Raw genomic sequence first — 16,941 nt, forward strand, 5'->3', positions numbered from 1 at the left:
GCCCTCTTCTGGTGTGCCTGAAGACAGCTACAGTGTACTTATAATAAATAAATAATAAATAAATCTTTTAAAAAAAAACAAAAAAAACAAAAAAAAACAAAACAAAACACAACACAAAAGCCGGCAGTACTCGCTCATTCTATCCTGCTGGTCATTTAGGTCCCCTTCAGTTTTGGACTGTAAGCAGCACTCCAGTGAGCATAATTGTACATGTGTGTTTGTGGACCATGATGACCCATCTAAAGGATACAGTTTTGGATGTGAAGTCACTAGATCAAAAATCATGTTATGATCAAAACTTACCAAAATTTTGATAAGTTTTGTCATATAGGCTTGTATTTGTTTAAGAAGGCTGCAGCAACTATGTACCGCTGCCTGGTTTGGGGGGGGGGGTCAGCCAACTGAGAGAAATGTATTATCTTTCAGTTCTAGGGGCTGCAAATCCAAGGTCAGGGTATCAACATTCCTTCTGAGAGCTCTGAAGGAGACTCTTCTCCATGTCCCCTAGCTTCTGGTGCTTATAACCATCTTTGGCATAATCCCTGGATTCTACCTTCATCTTTACGTGGCATTCTGTGCATGTGTGTATATCTTGATCCCCATCCTCCTCCTCCCACCCCTTTTAAGGACATCAGCCATATTGGATTAGGGCTTCCCCGCTCCATTATGACATCATCTTAACTAGTACACCTACAATGCACTATTCCAAATCAGGCCTATGCCGACTTCAAAGTAAGAATTTATGGGGATACCATTCAGCTCATAGCCAGCTCTCCAAAAATGCACCAAATTCATCCCCAGAAGCACCTTTGTGGTTGCTTTTGAGGAATCATGCCTACCAAAGATTTTCCGTAAAGTTTTAAAGCAAGAAGAGACAAAGAGAAGTGTATAAAGCAGATGAACAACAGTGTATTCTAAAGTGTGCGCAGGGTCTTCTGTTCAAGAATATCATGAGAAAAAGATTAAAAACAGGCTTTTTAAAAAATGCCTGAGACTGGGTGGTTTATAAGAACTTAGAAGTTTATAAGCTTAGAAGTTTATAAGAAGTTCAGAGGCTGGGAAGCCCATGTGCAGAGTACTACCATGTGCTCAGCATGTAGTGAGGGGCTTCTTGTGGTATACCATGGTTGAGGGACAGCATGATGGTGACATTAGTCCATTCCTGAGGACAGAGATCTCAGTGGTTCATTAATCCATTCAGGAGGGCAGAAGGATACAAGTTCCAGTGAATGAACTTGTGAGGGACACATTCAAGCTCTGGCAGACCCCAGGGTGAAAATCACCATTGTGTGTTGCAGTAATTTCTTACCCCAATAAGCCCATATAAAAAACCCACACACCTCAGTTATTATATTTATAAGCTATATGCCTAGATTGGGCAGATCTATCACTGTACTAATTTATTCCCAGCTTTGAGACCCCTTGCTACTTGTAGCTTCTCCAGGCCATGTGGTTCTTCTCCATCTTCCTTCCACCTCCTCTTCCTCCATCTCTCACTCTTCCCCTCTCTAAGACCTCCATCTCTCACTCCTCCCCCTCTCTAAGACCTCCAGTCCCACCTTTCCCTCCACTGCCCAATCATTAGCTCTAGCCTTTATTTGACCAGTCAGAATGGGGAGAAGGTTAAGTGAGATCATCTGATCTACTTTTGGGGGGGGGTGCAGCCCCTCTTGAGGAAGCAGAATTAATATCAAAATACAAACAGTACCAGGGCAACCCACAGTTGTGAGTCCTGTGTGGGCAGAGCAGAAGCAGAAAGTCACACTGTGCTTACAGAGACCAAAAATGAATGATGGCTCAGGCAGAGAATGGGGAGGGATGTTGGGAGCTGGTGTTGTGAGCTGGTGCTCACAGTGTATGTAAAGGGCAAAGCAGATGAGCCTAGGCCAAGACTGGCCCAAGGTGTACAGCAAAGAAACACAGGGAGAGGAGAGGGCCCCACTCTCCCTCCAGCCACACCTCCCCCGACCCCGCAGCCAGAGGGACTGAAAGCAGCTTTGCGTCTGTACAGCCAGAGAGACCCAGAAGCTTGACCAGCAGGAGCTCAATCCAAAGAAAAAAGCCATTTGTTTTATTTATTTATTTTTTTTAATCTCCCTTTTTAATGCTGGTCACTTGAGGACTTGCAAGGATAGGTCATAGCCCATTATCCCGTAGAGCAGGAAGATCAAGAGAGCCAGAACACCAGCCTCGGGCCTCAGAAGTATGTTCTAGCTCTACCTTTGTCCTCCCTCAGCCTGGAACCCCAAGCAAGTACCCCAGCCTCTCCAAGCTAGGGTGTCTGCTCTGCTGCCGGGGTAACCGAGATTCAAGGGCAGCAGCTTGTATGAAAATAATGATCTTTTTTAGCAAAATGCATGTGATTTATCCCACATGTCCTTTTCCCTTGACAGCTGGCCTCAGCCTTTCGGCAAGAATTCCTCCCCAGATTCTGAAGTCCATTTTGTTGCATAGTGTAGCATCCTATGGTATGCTATAGATATGACGAAGCCTTTTATATGTTGTGCATCCTGAGGCCAGAGGCCAAATAACAGAGGCTTCGGGGGATGGGGGATCTGTTTCATAGCCTTTTGCTCAAGCTCCCTGGCTCCTAAGTTCCCTTGCTCTTTGCCTGTCCTGTCATCAGCATTCAATATCACAGGACCCCTACCTGTCAGACTGAATTCAGCCTTCCTCTTCTTTGAATCCCAGTAGGCCAGCTGCCATCATGCCCAGATACAGGGATCTCTGGATATTGTCAATTGTATGGATGATGCTCCTGGATTTGGGCAGCATAAACAAACCAGCATGGCTGAACCTGGCAGTCCTACCTCAGAGGGCTCCTGTACATCAATCAGGTCAAGAACATCTCTTCCATTTTCAATCCACCAGAATCAGAAAGAATTCAAGAGAACAACTGTCTATCATTCTTCATCTCTTTTCTTGCCAGCACTATGTGTGGCAGGACAGAAACAAAGGCAGGTAGTGAAAGAATTTACCAGGACATGAACATGAGAATTTATTAAGATCTACTACAAGAGTGCAAGCAAGCCCCAGAGGGGTGACTTTGTAGTTGAGAGGGAATGAAAATCATAGTGGCTGGGCAGCGGTGGTGCATGGCTTTAAATCCCAGCACTTGGGAGGCAGAGGCAGGTGGATTTATGAGTTCAAGGTTAGCCAGGGCTACACAGAGAAACCCTGTCTCAAAAAACCAAAAAAAGAAGAAGAAGAAGAAGAAGAAGAAGAAGAAGAAGAAGAAGAAGAAGAAGAAGAAGAAGAAGAAGAAGAAGAAGAAGAAGAAGAAGAAGAAGAAAAAGAAAGGGGAAGATACTTGAGTTTATCTCAGGGGCACTTGTATGGGATAGATAGGTAGGCATCTTACTATCTTGTTGAGTAACCAATTCTACTTTGTTGCTCATGAGACTAGTCCTCTCTGTAGGGCATCATAGATTCTTAAGAATGTTTATGTGCCAGGCAGTGATGCATGCCTTTGATCCCAGCACTTGGGAGGCAGAGCCAGGCGGAGCTCTGGGAGTTCAAGGTCAGCTTGGTCTACAAACTGAGTTCCAGAAGAGCCAGAGCTACACAGAAAAACCCTATCTCAAGAAACTGAAAACATCAGGCTCCAGGCTCCAAATGGCTATTGCCTGGCTGTTAGAGGGTAGAAATGTTGCTTGGCGTAGGCCTTTTGTCTCTTTTTGACAGGCATGACATACAAGAGCTTGCTTTCCCTCCACCCCCTTGGGCCTTGGCCATTTCGTAACCTGCATCTTCTCTGGGCACTTACTTTCCCAGTACATGGGCTTCTTTCTCCTTGGACAGTAACTCAGTGGTGGTTTCCACCCACATCTGGTGGTCCCATCTCATCAAGCTGCATATCTACATGGTGCACCACCACACCCTCTTCTCCCTACCCCACTTCAGGGTGCTGGAAACCTCAGGTTGGTGAGACTAAAGCTCATAAACAGCTTCAGGACATGGTATCTTTGTCCTTAAGGATAGAGAAGAGGGCCTTGGCAGGGAAGATTTGTGGAATTGTGACTGCAAACCCACTTCCAAAGGAGACCTACTAGGCATGTGTCTTAGTCAGGATTTCTATTCCTGCACAAACATCATGACCAAGAAGCAAGTTGGGGAGGAAAGGGTTTATTTAGCTTACTTCCACATTGCTGTTGATCACCAGAGGAAGTCAGGACTGGAACTCAAGCAAGTCAGGAAACAGGAGCTGATGCAGAGGATATGGAGGGATGTCCCTTACTGGCTTGCTTCCCCTGGCTTGCTCAGCTTGCTCTCTTATAGAACCCAAGATTTCCAGTCCAGGGATGGCACCACCCACAAGGGGTCCTCCCCGCTTGATCACTAATTGAGAAAATGCCCTATAGCTGGATCTCATGGAGACACTTCCCCAACTGAAACTCCCTTCTCTGTGATAACTCCAGCCTGTGTCAAGTTGGCACACAAAACCAGCTAGTACAGCATGCTAGCAGGACAAGTTAGATGAAATGAAAGTGAGTTGTTTGAAAAGTATCAGTCTTAGAGAAACTCTGGGAGTCTGCAGATGTCTTTCATGGAGGTACCCCTGTTGTGTTCACCTCTTGAGTTGTAGTGAAGCCTTCCTACAACTGGGATCCCTACTACTCAAATTATTCCCCTTAACAAGTTTCAGGACACCCCCACTGTCCCGAGGCTGAAGTAGGGCTGGGAATGTGGCACTGTTGGTGAGATGTGCTGCGTAGCATGCACAAGGCCCTGGGTTCCATTCCCAACATGATATAACACTGGATGTGGTGGTGAGACCAGAGTAAAGACCTTCCTTCTGCTCTAGCATGCCCTGCCTGACCTTTGACCTCACCATAACCTCGCACCCTTATGCTCCTCCCCTTTCCATAAAATGTCCTCTGCTCCCTCAGCTGTCTCAGAACTCAGGAATGATGTCTTCCCCTTGCTCCGCTCCTTTTTGCCTTCTCAGCCCGTTCATATCATCGGTACAGTCATCTCTTGATATGTCTAGCTCGCCCTCCAGCTGGACCTCCTTGCAGACAGGAACTGTGTTGTTTCCACCTCATGATCATTGGCAGTGTTGCACTTCTAGTACCGTGTTTCAAAGTCAAACAGGAGGCATGCTGGTGACTTCCATGTATCCCATCTCCCTGACTCCTGCCAGGGCTAAGTGGTAGAAACTGTCTACAGCGGTGCAGCAGAACATCTAAATCTTCGTGTATGTTTCTTTCTCTTTTTCTTCTGCAGGTGCTTGATGTATCTGGGGCAGACATATTAGCCAAGTCAATCACTAACTCCCAGGTAGAGGTTCTGGAAAACTGTGGCCATTCCGTGGTGATGGAGAGACCGAGGAAGACAGCCAAGCTCATAGTCGACTTTTTAGCTTCTGTGCATAACACAGACAACAACAAGAAGCTGAACTGAGATCGTTGCCACAGCCTGCATTGTGCACACAGCATTCTGCTCCCATCCCTCAAAATCTGACACAGTAACCACTCTCAGGGATCCTGCCCCAAATGCTGTCGGAGCACCAACGTCCCTGAGGAAGCCAGTTGCCTATCCCAGTATCCTTGGTTCCACAGAGCATCAGGGGCCACAAGGAACTCTCCAAGATTTTCTTTTCAAAATAAAAACTTAAATGGAGCAAAAACAGACAAAAACAAAAAAACCTGTCTAGCCATGGAGCCTACCAGAAGTCTTCAAGTTTATGTCACTGAGGAGCTCAACGGCCTCCCTGGACCATGATCATCAAGGACACTTTCTTTAAGACATTCCTCACACATTAAACTTCATCTGTCTTTTGTTCTTGTTGCTTCAGATGTATCCCCTGCATGGTCAGAGGCTTTTTCTACAGAAGCTTTAGTCATTTACTGAAAACTCTTGTTTAGATCTAATCCAAGTTTTACATAGAGGCCCATGTGTGAATGCAGCCACCCATTAACCGAAAGACCAGGGAAGAGACAGCTAACTGTGGAAGAGGTTTCTGCCTTGAGGCCCTGATACACAGGAGGCTGAGCCAGAAGGATCCAAGATTGAGGCCTGCCAAAGAGGTACAGAGTAAGTTCAAGGCCAGCCTGAGCTACTGACTGAAAAGAGAAAATGTTTCTACCTTTTTTTTTTTTAATGTAGAAGTCTACATGAGAGGGCATTGCTCCACCTCAGTCATCCCTAAGAAGTGAATAAGCAGTAGAACGTACAGACTGATGAGCTTGGGCACCCACAGATCAGATACATCTGACCGACCCCAGTGAAGAACACCTGATGGGAGAGCTCCCTAGGAATGATTTACAATTCTAAAAATAGGACTAATAAAGCAATAATGTTTTAGACTTTTCTGCTGTTCTACTGAAAACCCTTGGAAGTAAAATACCAGTTTGTTAATGAATTCTGTGAATTCAGTGAACAATGGTGTGATTGAAAAAAAAAAATGAGTCCAAACAGTTGTAAAAGAGAGCACTATAATGTGAAATAAATTTCCTAAGTCTAGGCTGGCAACACCCAGGTACTTTTTATTTCTTAGCTCTCAATGGGGTGTAAAATTAGTAGATTTTAGTTAAATGTGTGTGTGTATCTGCAGGGACATGTGGGGAGGTCAGAGGTTGATGGTTGGCATCATGTGTCTTTCTCAGGCATCCCCCACCTTATTTTTAGGACAGGATCTCTCAGTGAACCTGGAGCTAGCAAAGCACAGGTATCCTCCTATTGCCTGCCCAGCCCTAGGGTTGTAGGTGCATGCTGCTCTACCCAGTGTTTTACGTGGGTGCTGGGGATCCAAATGTGGGTTCTCATCTTAGCACAGCAAGTCCTTTACTGAGTCCTTTCCCTGGGCCATAAACCATAAAATGTGTTTTGATTATTTCACATTTACTGTGATTATGAGTCGGTGCCTGGTTTTTCTTCTGTTTTATGTGGGGTAGATACAAGTGGGTGCAGGGGCTAGTGGAGCTTCAGTTACAGGAGGAGAGTGCTGCCTGACATGAGTACTGGGATCCGAACTTGGATCCTCTGCAAGAGTGCTGTGTGCTGGTAACTGCTGAGCCCTTTACTCCATCATGTAAGTGTGGTTTTTAAAACTTTATTACACAAGCATTGGTGTTTTGCAGGCATGTATGTCTGCATGAGGGTGTCAGATCCCTTAGAACTAGAGTTATAGACAGCTGTGATCTGCCATGTGAGTGCTGGGAATTGAACCTGGGTCCTCTGAAAGAGCAGCCAATGCTTTAAACTGCTGAGCTATCTCTCCAGTCCCCTAAGTGTGTTTTTTTAGAGTACTGAAATTATCTCTCAAAAGCAGAAGTCGGGGCTGGAGAGATGGCTCAGTGGTTAAGAGCACTGACTGTTCTTCTGAAGGTCCTGAGTTCAATTCCCAGCAACCACATGGTGGCTTACAACCATCTGTAATGAGATCTGACGCCCTCTTCTGGTGTGTCTGAAAACAGCTACAGTATACTTACATATAATAAATAAATAAATGTTAAAAAAAAAATTAAAAAAAAAAAAGCAGAAGTCATCAGTTTGTTCCTTTTCATTTGCTTCTTTTTTTTATAGTTTAAATGGAAATCCATGGTGAGGTGTAAATGTTGTAACTGACTAGAGAAGCATGCAATATAGTTCTTAGAAAAGATACAAAAAAATGACATCAAGCTTGTGAGGTGCAGCCAATGCAATGATCAGGAAAACACATAGGCGTAAAAGCATACTTTAGAAAAGAAAGGCTGAAAATCAGGAAAATTAAGCTTGCACCTCCAGGATCTAAAAATAAAATAGTAACTCAAACAGTGAAACAAGAGAGTAATTCAACAGAAAAAAGAAAATCTATAGAACCTATTCTCTTTCTCAAAGGAAGTGGGTAGTGGATGTTTGCACAGCCTGATCTACATTTACCCAGAGTTCCCGGCCTCTGGGCAGGGCTGAGTCTATGTCTGGGTGGTGAGAGATGGGTTCCTATAAACCATTAAAGGGGGCCTGCAGACCAGTGTCAGAACAATTGACTCTGGACACAGGATTTCTTCCTGGTGAGGGTTAGAAGCCTCGGTGGGGTGGGGGGCGGGGGGCCAGGTGTAATGTGTCTACTCATACCCATAGGACCTGGAAGGAGGGGGCAAGAAGATCGTGTGACTACAGGAAGACTGTCCCAAAGCACAGGGGCACGGGGAGAGGGATCTGCATTGTCGTTGAGGCAGGGTTCGTGCTGTCCACCTGACTGGAAGAACTGAAGGGACTCTGGCCAGCTCAAGCATGTCAAGCATGGCTCTTGCAGGCATTGCCCCTCTCTCCATTCTCTCTGCCGTGCTAAAAACTGGTAGATTATATTCTTAAAGCTAGTCTCCAAGGTCTATTCCCTTGTTTGGCTACTTCCTCCTCCTAGAGCTGACTATCTAGGTCCAGCAATCAAAGTATTAAAGTCCAACAATCGAAAGTCCTCTTTGGCTCACCTAATTTAACATAACCAATTAAAATTAAACACCTCATTCTAACATGCTGTACTGGCTGGTTTTGTGTGTCAACTTGACACAGGCTGGAGTTATCACAGAGAAGGGAGCTTCAGTTGGGGAAGTGCCTCCATGAGATCCAGCTGTGGAGCATTTTCTCAATTAGTGATCAAGTGGGTAGGGCCCCTTGTTGGTGGTGCCATCCCTGGACTGGAAGTCTTGGGTTCTATAAGAGAGCAGGCTGAGCAAGCCAGGGGAAGCAAGCCAGTAAGGAACATCTCTCCATGGCTCTGCATCAGCTCCTGCTTCCTGACCTGCTTGAGTTCCAGTCCTGACTTCCTCTGGTGATCAATAGCAGTGTGGAAGTAAGCTAAATAAACCATTTCCTCCCCAACTTGCTTCTTGGTCATGATGTTTGTGCAGGAATAGAAACTCTGACTAAGACACATGCTTTTCCACTCTTTCTTTATAAAGCACCATTTGCCTGTGTGTCAGTCTCTCCTCTATCCAGAAGCAGTCTTTTATCTCACTCCAGGACAAATACCCCCGGAAGGCCTCTCCCTTGTTCCCTTCCCCTTCTCCCTCTTCTTCTACCTCCTGTCTTTGTCCCTCTGGGCAAATAAATCTTTGTAACTGAGAACTTGGTCTTGGGGTTTCTTTACAAGAACAGTAGGCAGGTTCTGCAGGAGGACATGGCCCCCACTCCCTCCACTGTCAACAGAAAACCTGGAATAGACATCATGAACCAGGAATAGGAGTCGTTTTTGATAAACACATAAAATAGGTTTTTAAGTTCTCTGATGGTTCCGCCCTGCTGGGAGGTCCCTTGCACCCTGTTTTCTGCTTTGGTAATTATAAGAAGCCTGCTAGGTACTGCCAGCTGGCCGCCTCCACACCAGATCCTGCTGGACTCTGTGCCTTTGCTGAATCTTGAAAAGAAGAAAGGAATCATTCATCCCAGCCCTTCCTGAAAGACTGCCAGAAAGTTCTGGGATAAAAACAGAAAGCCCCAGCAGACTCCGTCCCACTGCTTGGGAGTTAGGATCATCAGAGTCCTTGCAGATGGAGCCCTCCGGGCAAATGCTGAAGATACCGAGGGACAAGCAGTACTCAGAATGCCTGCCATCAGTCTGGGGTTCTTGTACAGTTATAGGGGGGTGGCAACAGGAATGACATTGGTACTGGGTAACATAGGCCAGATTGAAGGTTCTGCTTGTTCAAGTCTGTGTTCTGCTTGAGCTCCTGTGATGGCCCCATATCCCAGGAAAGTCATACCTACTGCTCTGCTCTGAGGAAGCTCTCAGAAACTACTGGGACTGGAATACCTGCCAGGTGGGGGCAACATGTCTGAGACTACTGTGTTTGTCTGGCCCCCTTTTCTGTCTCTTGTCTTCCTATGCCTCGCCTGGTATCAGCCACCCATGGGCACAGGCAGTTTCCTCTAGCCACTGGAAACATGGCTTGGCTGTCTTCTGTCTCTCCCAGTGTTGCTCTGAAGCCACACAGTAGACTCCTTGGTTAGCTGTCAGGGGCTTAAAAAGTAGAAGGTGTTTTGATGGGAGAAGGAGTGAACAGATTTTGGGACAATAGCAAAAACCTCAAATTACTAGCCAAGGTCTGAGCAGAGCAGGCTGGAACAGTACTTGGTCTACTGTTCAAGATCCCTGCTATCCCAGGGCTTTGTGATTTAGTATCGTCCACGTGCTCTAGGCTGATAACAACCACGGTGTCGGCTTGCTGGTTCCTCTGCCTGTGGTGGGACTAGGGGTCTTGAGTCACCATCACTGATCTCAGAAAGGAAGAGACATCAGACTGCTTGGCTATTGTTACTCTGAGCACCAGTGGGAGTCACTCCTTTCTGAGTTTTGGGATCTTTGGTTCCTAAACCTCCAAGGTGGTGAATGGGAACCTTGGGCTGTACAAGCTATCAGGTGATGGGAATGAAGGATTCTGACAATCCCAGTGGCCCAAGGCCAAAGCTAGCTGGGACACATGACTTTCTTTGGCTAAAACACAAAACTTGTGGGAGGTCAGTGACTGCCAAGACTAATGGGAACCTAGTTCTGTAATTCCTCACCAAAGCTCTCAGATCTAAATGTGACTCAATTCAAAACCATCCCTGTGTAAAAGGACCATTGGACTGTATCATATAATATCCCAACTCCGCACACAATCAGATCAACACCCGGGTTTCTGCTGTCAGTGTAAATCGGATGAGATTGGAAACAAGCCTTTGTTTCACAAGGGTTTAGGTGAGGAGACTGCACTTCTGTTTTGTATATTTGTTTAGTTTCAGAGTCACGGATAAAGAATGGGATCCTGCTCTTCAGTTTCCAGCTCTTCTTTTGGGAAGTGGGTAGCACGCTGCGAGAAGAGAATTTTCCAGCACGAAGAAGGGGGCAGCCTGAATGTGGATGTGTGCCACAGCACCCTCTTCCTGGCCATCAGTAGCTTGTTCTAATATTTTAATGATCAATGTCAATAGTACCTATCGCTTTTATTTTCTAAATGCTAAGAAGAAAGATACCTATGCCTCCTGCCCTCCCCTCCCCCATCATTTTTTGTGGGGATATCTGCGCACTTGCAGACACATATACATACCTATAAACATACATACCTATAAACAGGTACTTTTGTGGAATTATTCTGGGAATTATTGCTGCCCCTGCCACCTGCTTCTCTTGCCTCTGTACCTTGTGTCTCATCTAGATCTAACCCCACAGAGCCCCAGGTTTCTTTTTTTTTATTATTAGATATTTTCTTTATTTACATGTAAATTTCTCCTTTCCCAGTTTCCCCTCCAAAAAACAAACAAAGAAACAAACAAAAACAACAAGAACAAACCTGTTGCCTCCCCCCTCCCCATGCCTGGCACCCCACCCTCTCCCACTCATTAGCCCTGGCATTCCCCTACACTGGGGCACAGAACCTTCACAGGGCCAAGGTCCTCTCCTCCTGTTGATGATCGACTTTGCAATCCTCTACTATACATATGCTGCCAGAACAATCAGACCCGCCATGTGCAGTCCTAGGTTGGAGGTTGAAACCCTGAGAGCTCTGAGGGTACTGTTCATATTGTTGTTCGTCCTAAGGGGCTGCAAACCCCTCAGCTCCATAGGTCCTTTTTCTAACTCCTTCATTGAGCCCCAGGTTTCTATAAGGGGAATGCAGAGTTCTCCAGGTAAGCTGCATCTAACCAGTTATAGTGGCAAAAGCCCATGATTCCAGCTACTTCAGAGGCTAATGCTCAAGGGTGACAAGTTGGAGGTCAGCCTGAACAACTTAGTGATACTGTATCTCAGAATAGAATTAACCGAGCTAAGGACAGAGCTCCATGGCAGAGTCCTTGTCCTGTGAGGCTCTGGAAGGCAGGAGGAGGATTGGGGTTGAGGTGGGGTAAGGGACTGTGTTGGTTGAATAGCTATGGCCCCCACAGACTCCAGTTAGATTCTATCCCTGCCACGTAGATGGCCAGGCTGCAAGCCGCCCCTTCAAGGAAACCATGGGGACCTGCCCAAAGTTCCTGAGCTGACTGACCTTTTCAGTTGCCAGACAAATGAGAGAATTCTCACAAACATCACCTCTGTTGTGTAAACCTTGATTTCCAGTTTAAAGTTAACTGATTAATTAAAAGACTTAAGCCTGTGATTGGGCAGTAGACAGAGAAAGACAAGACTAGAGGATGGAGTGAAGGGTCTCAGAAGAGATCAAGAGGATGGAAGGAGCAGGAGGTCTCCATCAGACGGGATAAACCAGGAGCATGTGGCCGAGAGAGACGCACACCAGGAAGACAGACTGATGGAGCAAAGCAGCTGGAGCAAGACTGAAGCCGCAAGCAACATGGGGCACATAGTTTGCACGTCAATTAGAATAGATCAGAACCTGCCCAATCTAGGCTCACACCTTGTAAACAAAACACCAGGTTTTTGTATCCTTTATACAGCTAGAATAAATACTTCATTTTACAAAACTCATCTTCCCTCGAGGCTCCACAGGAACCGCAGTCAAGTGGCTTCCAGTTCTTGGGTGATGATCCCCCATGGTTTCCTGGAAGGGAGCAGCGGCAAGCCTGTGGGAGGGATGGAATCCAACTGGAGTCTTCTGCAGCACTTTCTTTGTCTGGGACAGGTGGTAATGACAGTGCCACTGTACCATACAGATGGCATAATGTGAGCCAGCTGTCTGGCACTTGATGGGGCTCCTTAAAACAAAACATAAACAATGGCTGCAGTTAAAAGCTTTTAGCTTAGGATTGTCTTGACCTTTGTCCTCTTATCAGAGAATCTTGCTGACACAGGAGCCTCGATTCCTACTGGATGATAGACAATTGTAGAATGGATTTCCCCTTGGGAACTGTAAAAAAAAAAAAAACTATGTGGCACTGGTTAGTAAGGCTGGGAAGGGAAAACAGAGAAATGAAGTATGACCTTGAAGAGGTCAGCTCAAGAATTTTGGAAAATTCCACCGGACCCCCCCTCCTCCTGGAAGTAAAGGTCATAAAGAACATAGGCACCCCAGAGGAGCTGATTGCATTCTTCAGACCACCGAGAGGAGGGACTGACTACAGGCCACCTGCAAGTAGGGGTAGACCTGCAGGTAGGGCTAGACCGAGACGTTGGCCACCCAATCAGTTTAAAAGTCACACTGTTCTGCCAATCACATTGTGCCTAATGGCTGATGCCTGGAGGCTGTGCAGTCATTCTCTCTCCATGTGCAGGGCGACCCCAACTTGTTGGAACAATAAATTCCTCTTGCTTTTTGCATCTATTCCCGGCTCTGCGTCATTCACTCAGGGAGTCCCTGATAAGCTAAAGCTCACCACAGAGTCTTACAACCTGAACTCTTGATCTTTGCTACATTAGTCCATTCTAAAAAAAAAAAAACACTACATAAACAAAAACCAAAACCAGATCATTGATATGTTCAGTATTCAGTGTTCCACTAGAACAATATCAGGGTGCCTACAGTCAAAACGCTTGGGTCAGTAACTGTGCTGGCTAGATTTATGTCAGCTTGATACAAGCCTTAGTCATCTGAGAGGAAGAAACCTCCATTTAGAAAATGCCTCCCTAAGACTGGGCTATAGGCAAGCCTGTAGGGCATTTTTTAAATGTGTGTTTAATGAGGGAAAGTCCAATCCATTGTGGATGGAGTGACCCCTGGGCTGGTGGTCCTGGGTGATATGTTTTTCAATGTGGAGGCCTGATGCAGCAGGAAGGGGTGCCTTAGCAGACCCATGCTGAGGCATCCCCCCTCCCCCAAGTACCAGCAGTACAGACATACAACAGGTCTAGTAGAAAATGAAGTTTATTTGGGGCATGAGATGGGGTGTGGGAAAGAGAAAGGACAGAAAGAGAGAGGAGACGGAAAGAAGAAATGGGTAGGAACACATGGAGAGAGAGGGAAAGGGAGAGAGGACAGGTCATAGACAGAGGAGAGAGAGAGAAAGAGAGAGACAGAGACTGAGAGAGACAGAGAGAGACAGACAGAGAGAGACAGAGACAGAGACACAGAGAGAGAGAGAGACAGACAGACAGACAGAGACAGACAGGAGAGACAGAGAGAGACAGACAGAGAGAGACAGAGACAGAGACACAGAGAGAGAGACAGAGAAAGACAGAGACAGAGAGACAGAGACAGAGAGGCCAAACAGTTCTTTTATAGCAGCCAGGCTCCTGCCTGCCTGTTGCTAGGTAACTTTTGGGTGGAACCTAGACATGGAGAGCAAGCCTGTAAGCAGCACCCCTCCATGGCTTCTGCATCAGCTTCTTCCGTCAGGTTCCTGCTCTATTTGAGTTCCTATTCTGACTTCCTTCAATGACAAACTTATAAACCCTTCCCCCCCCCTCTTGGTCACAGCCTTTTATCACAGCAGAAGTAACCCTGACTACGACAGTTTAACTATGCACTGATTTGTGTTATTTGGGAGAGACTGAATATGGCTTACTAAGATGTATAAGACTCCATGATGGAAAATTAAACTTAAGTTTAATGTGAGTTAGGGAAAATAAAGACAAAGAAACAGGAGAGACTGTGAGCTGTAGTGATTAGGACAAAAGAGTTCTGTGAAGTCCTACACACCTCCAAGTGCTAGGCGACCCGATGGTAATCGACTTGGTACATACAGCAAGATACAGGTCCTTTGTCAGTGGACACCATGCTGCAGGAGTCATTGTCAAGTGCCTGTTGAATAGGTGCCAGCTTCTTACAAGATACCTAACTGCTGCCAAGATGAGGGACACTTCAAGAGCAGCACTCGTTAACAACATGCTGGTTGCAACAGATCAAAAATTAGTTTTCACTACTGTCCTCCGGCCAAACATCAATTCGGTATTTAACTTGACACAACCTTTCTCTAACAACTAGGAAGAACCTTCCGAACACTTGGTGACAATTATCTTAGCAAGGAAGCTTTTATAAAAGGCCTTACGAGTGTGCTTTTTCATTTGAAAGATTTTTTTTTTTACATTTATTTTTAAATATATCTGTGTATATATGTGTGTTCACAAAGATACAAATGCACAGCATCTGGAGGTCAGAGGAAGGTCAACTTTCGTTCCCTCTGCCATGTGGGTACCAGGGATACAACTCAGGTTATTGGGCTAGTCAGTTAGTACCTTGAACTGATGAGCCATCTAGCCAGTTCCCTTGTGTGGTTTGATTTAAAGTGATGTTACACTTAAATGTTCAAGAGAGAAAACCCCATACCGAACCTGTGGGAGGAGATTTAAGAAACTCAAACACGGCAGTTGCAGGTGGTATTCTTGTTACTGCCCAGCATGCTGACCCTTGAAAGAATGAGGGGTGGGGGAGAAGGGAGGAGTCAAGGAGAGGAAGTCAGAGAAGGAGGGAGAGAAGAGCAGAGGAAAACCCTCAAACATGAGCCAGGCGTGGCAGCAGCACACACCTATAATCTTATTATTCTGGGGACTGAAGTAACAAGTTTGAGGCTGGCCTCAGCTACATGATAAATTCAAAACCAGCAGAGATTACATAGCAAGACCCTGTCTCAAAAAGGGAGGGGGAAAAGGGAGGGAAAGATGGAGAGGGTGAGGAAGAAAGGAGAGGGAAAGAGAGTGTGCCCACATTTGGAGATGAATATACTGAAGAGGTCAGCTCAGGGAATTTGGAAAATTCCACCAGACCCCAGAGCCTGGGAGGGAGATGTTCTTTACATCCCTCAGAAAGACCAAAGGGGGGACAGACCATTGGTCACCCCAAGGAAGCACTTGCTACCCCATTCCCTAAGGACCAATCAGTTTAAAAGCCACACTGTTCTGCCAATCATTGTGCTTAGCTGCTGATGCTCTATTCTGCTCCTAAAAACTGTATAAAAACTTGCTAAACAGGCCACCCAGGGTCACACCTTTCCTTTAGGTGCAGGATGACCCCAGTGTGCTGGCTAGAATAATAAATTCCTCTAACTTTTGCATCGACCCCTGCCCCTGAGTTGTTCACTAAGGGGTCCCTGGAAGCTAAGGCTCATCAGCGTCTTACAATACTAGCTAGGGAGCCTCGCTTTTCCCTTTAGATCATTTGAAATAATACATCATAGTACCTAGTAAAATAATAGAATTTCACTGAAAAAACAAGGATTAACCAGCAATGTATTTATTTTTCCTAAGTATCTCTTTTGTCCTCAACTCTGGATTAACAAGAGAGCCCTGACAGAATTCAGGCATCAGGAAATATCACTTTTAAAGTTTTGGTGCAGGAGTAAAATTTTACCCAATGTTCATTGAAACCCAAAATGCATGTGTGTCTGTTTTTTTTCTGGGTCACACAGCCTCGCAAGAATAGTGTGCCAGCCCAGAGAGACTCTTTCCCATTAAAGTTTCCTGGATACCAGACAGTACATCAACTCTTTTCTCCCCTCACAACTCTTCAAGGAAGTTGCTGGTGATCTGTCTATACAAGAAGGGAAGGAGCTGGATTGGTGGCAGAGAACGGATTCTAACACATTTCCTGCCAACTATGTATTTCAGGGACTTTTAGGGGTCCTGCTTGGGGTCTAATAATAAAGACACAGACACATCTGTATAGTATAAGCGTGTTTGTCGTTTTGCTGGGGGCAGGCCCTCAGATAGCTATCCAGACTTGGCCAGACCCCCTGCTACCTCGTCTAGACCTCAAGGCTCTCTGTCCCAGCCTCCCTCCTCTGCCCTCCCCCAGCTCCAGCTTCAAGGTCTTTCTACTGTTATAGAACTGCAAGTCAAACTCTGCATACCAAGACTTCTTATCTGACCTAGGGCTTGTCTAGAAAAACCCATCACCTAAGCAAATCTCGGCCATAAGAAATTTCCAAGTTTGTCGGGTCTATCTTGGGATCGAGCTATGCAAAGACTCTTGAGAATTCTTTAAACAAAAAACAAAAAAACCTCATAAGATCTCAGATAATAATCACTGACAAAAGTTTTCTTCAAAGCTTAGGTACCATCCCACAAGATTCATGTCAGATACAATAGTTCTGCTAAAATTCTGCTATTCCAAAATACAAACTAGTTCTGAGAAAGAAAATGACACTCTTTGG

General features: G+C 45.7%; 1 protein-coding gene across 2 annotated transcripts in view; it reads left to right on the forward strand.

The window, feature by feature from the left end:
- Positions 1-6,474, forward strand: part of Abhd6 (abhydrolase domain containing 6) — a 47,684-nt gene extending 41,210 nt beyond the window's left edge. For both annotated transcript variants that reach the window (XM_031344217.1, XM_031344227.1), the window contains exon 9: positions 5,227-6,474. In XM_031344217.1, the coding sequence (XP_031200077.1) occupies positions 5,227-5,403 (177 nt within the window). In that variant the 3' untranslated portion in view covers positions 5,404-6,474. The remainder of the gene's footprint in view (positions 1-5,226) is intronic.
- Positions 6,475-16,941: the final 10,467 nt, after the last annotated feature.

Source organism: Mastomys coucha, unplaced genomic scaffold (genome assembly GCF_008632895.1).
Source record: "Mastomys coucha isolate ucsf_1 unplaced genomic scaffold, UCSF_Mcou_1 pScaffold10, whole genome shotgun sequence".
NCBI lineage: Eukaryota > Metazoa > Chordata > Mammalia > Rodentia > Muridae > Mastomys > Mastomys coucha.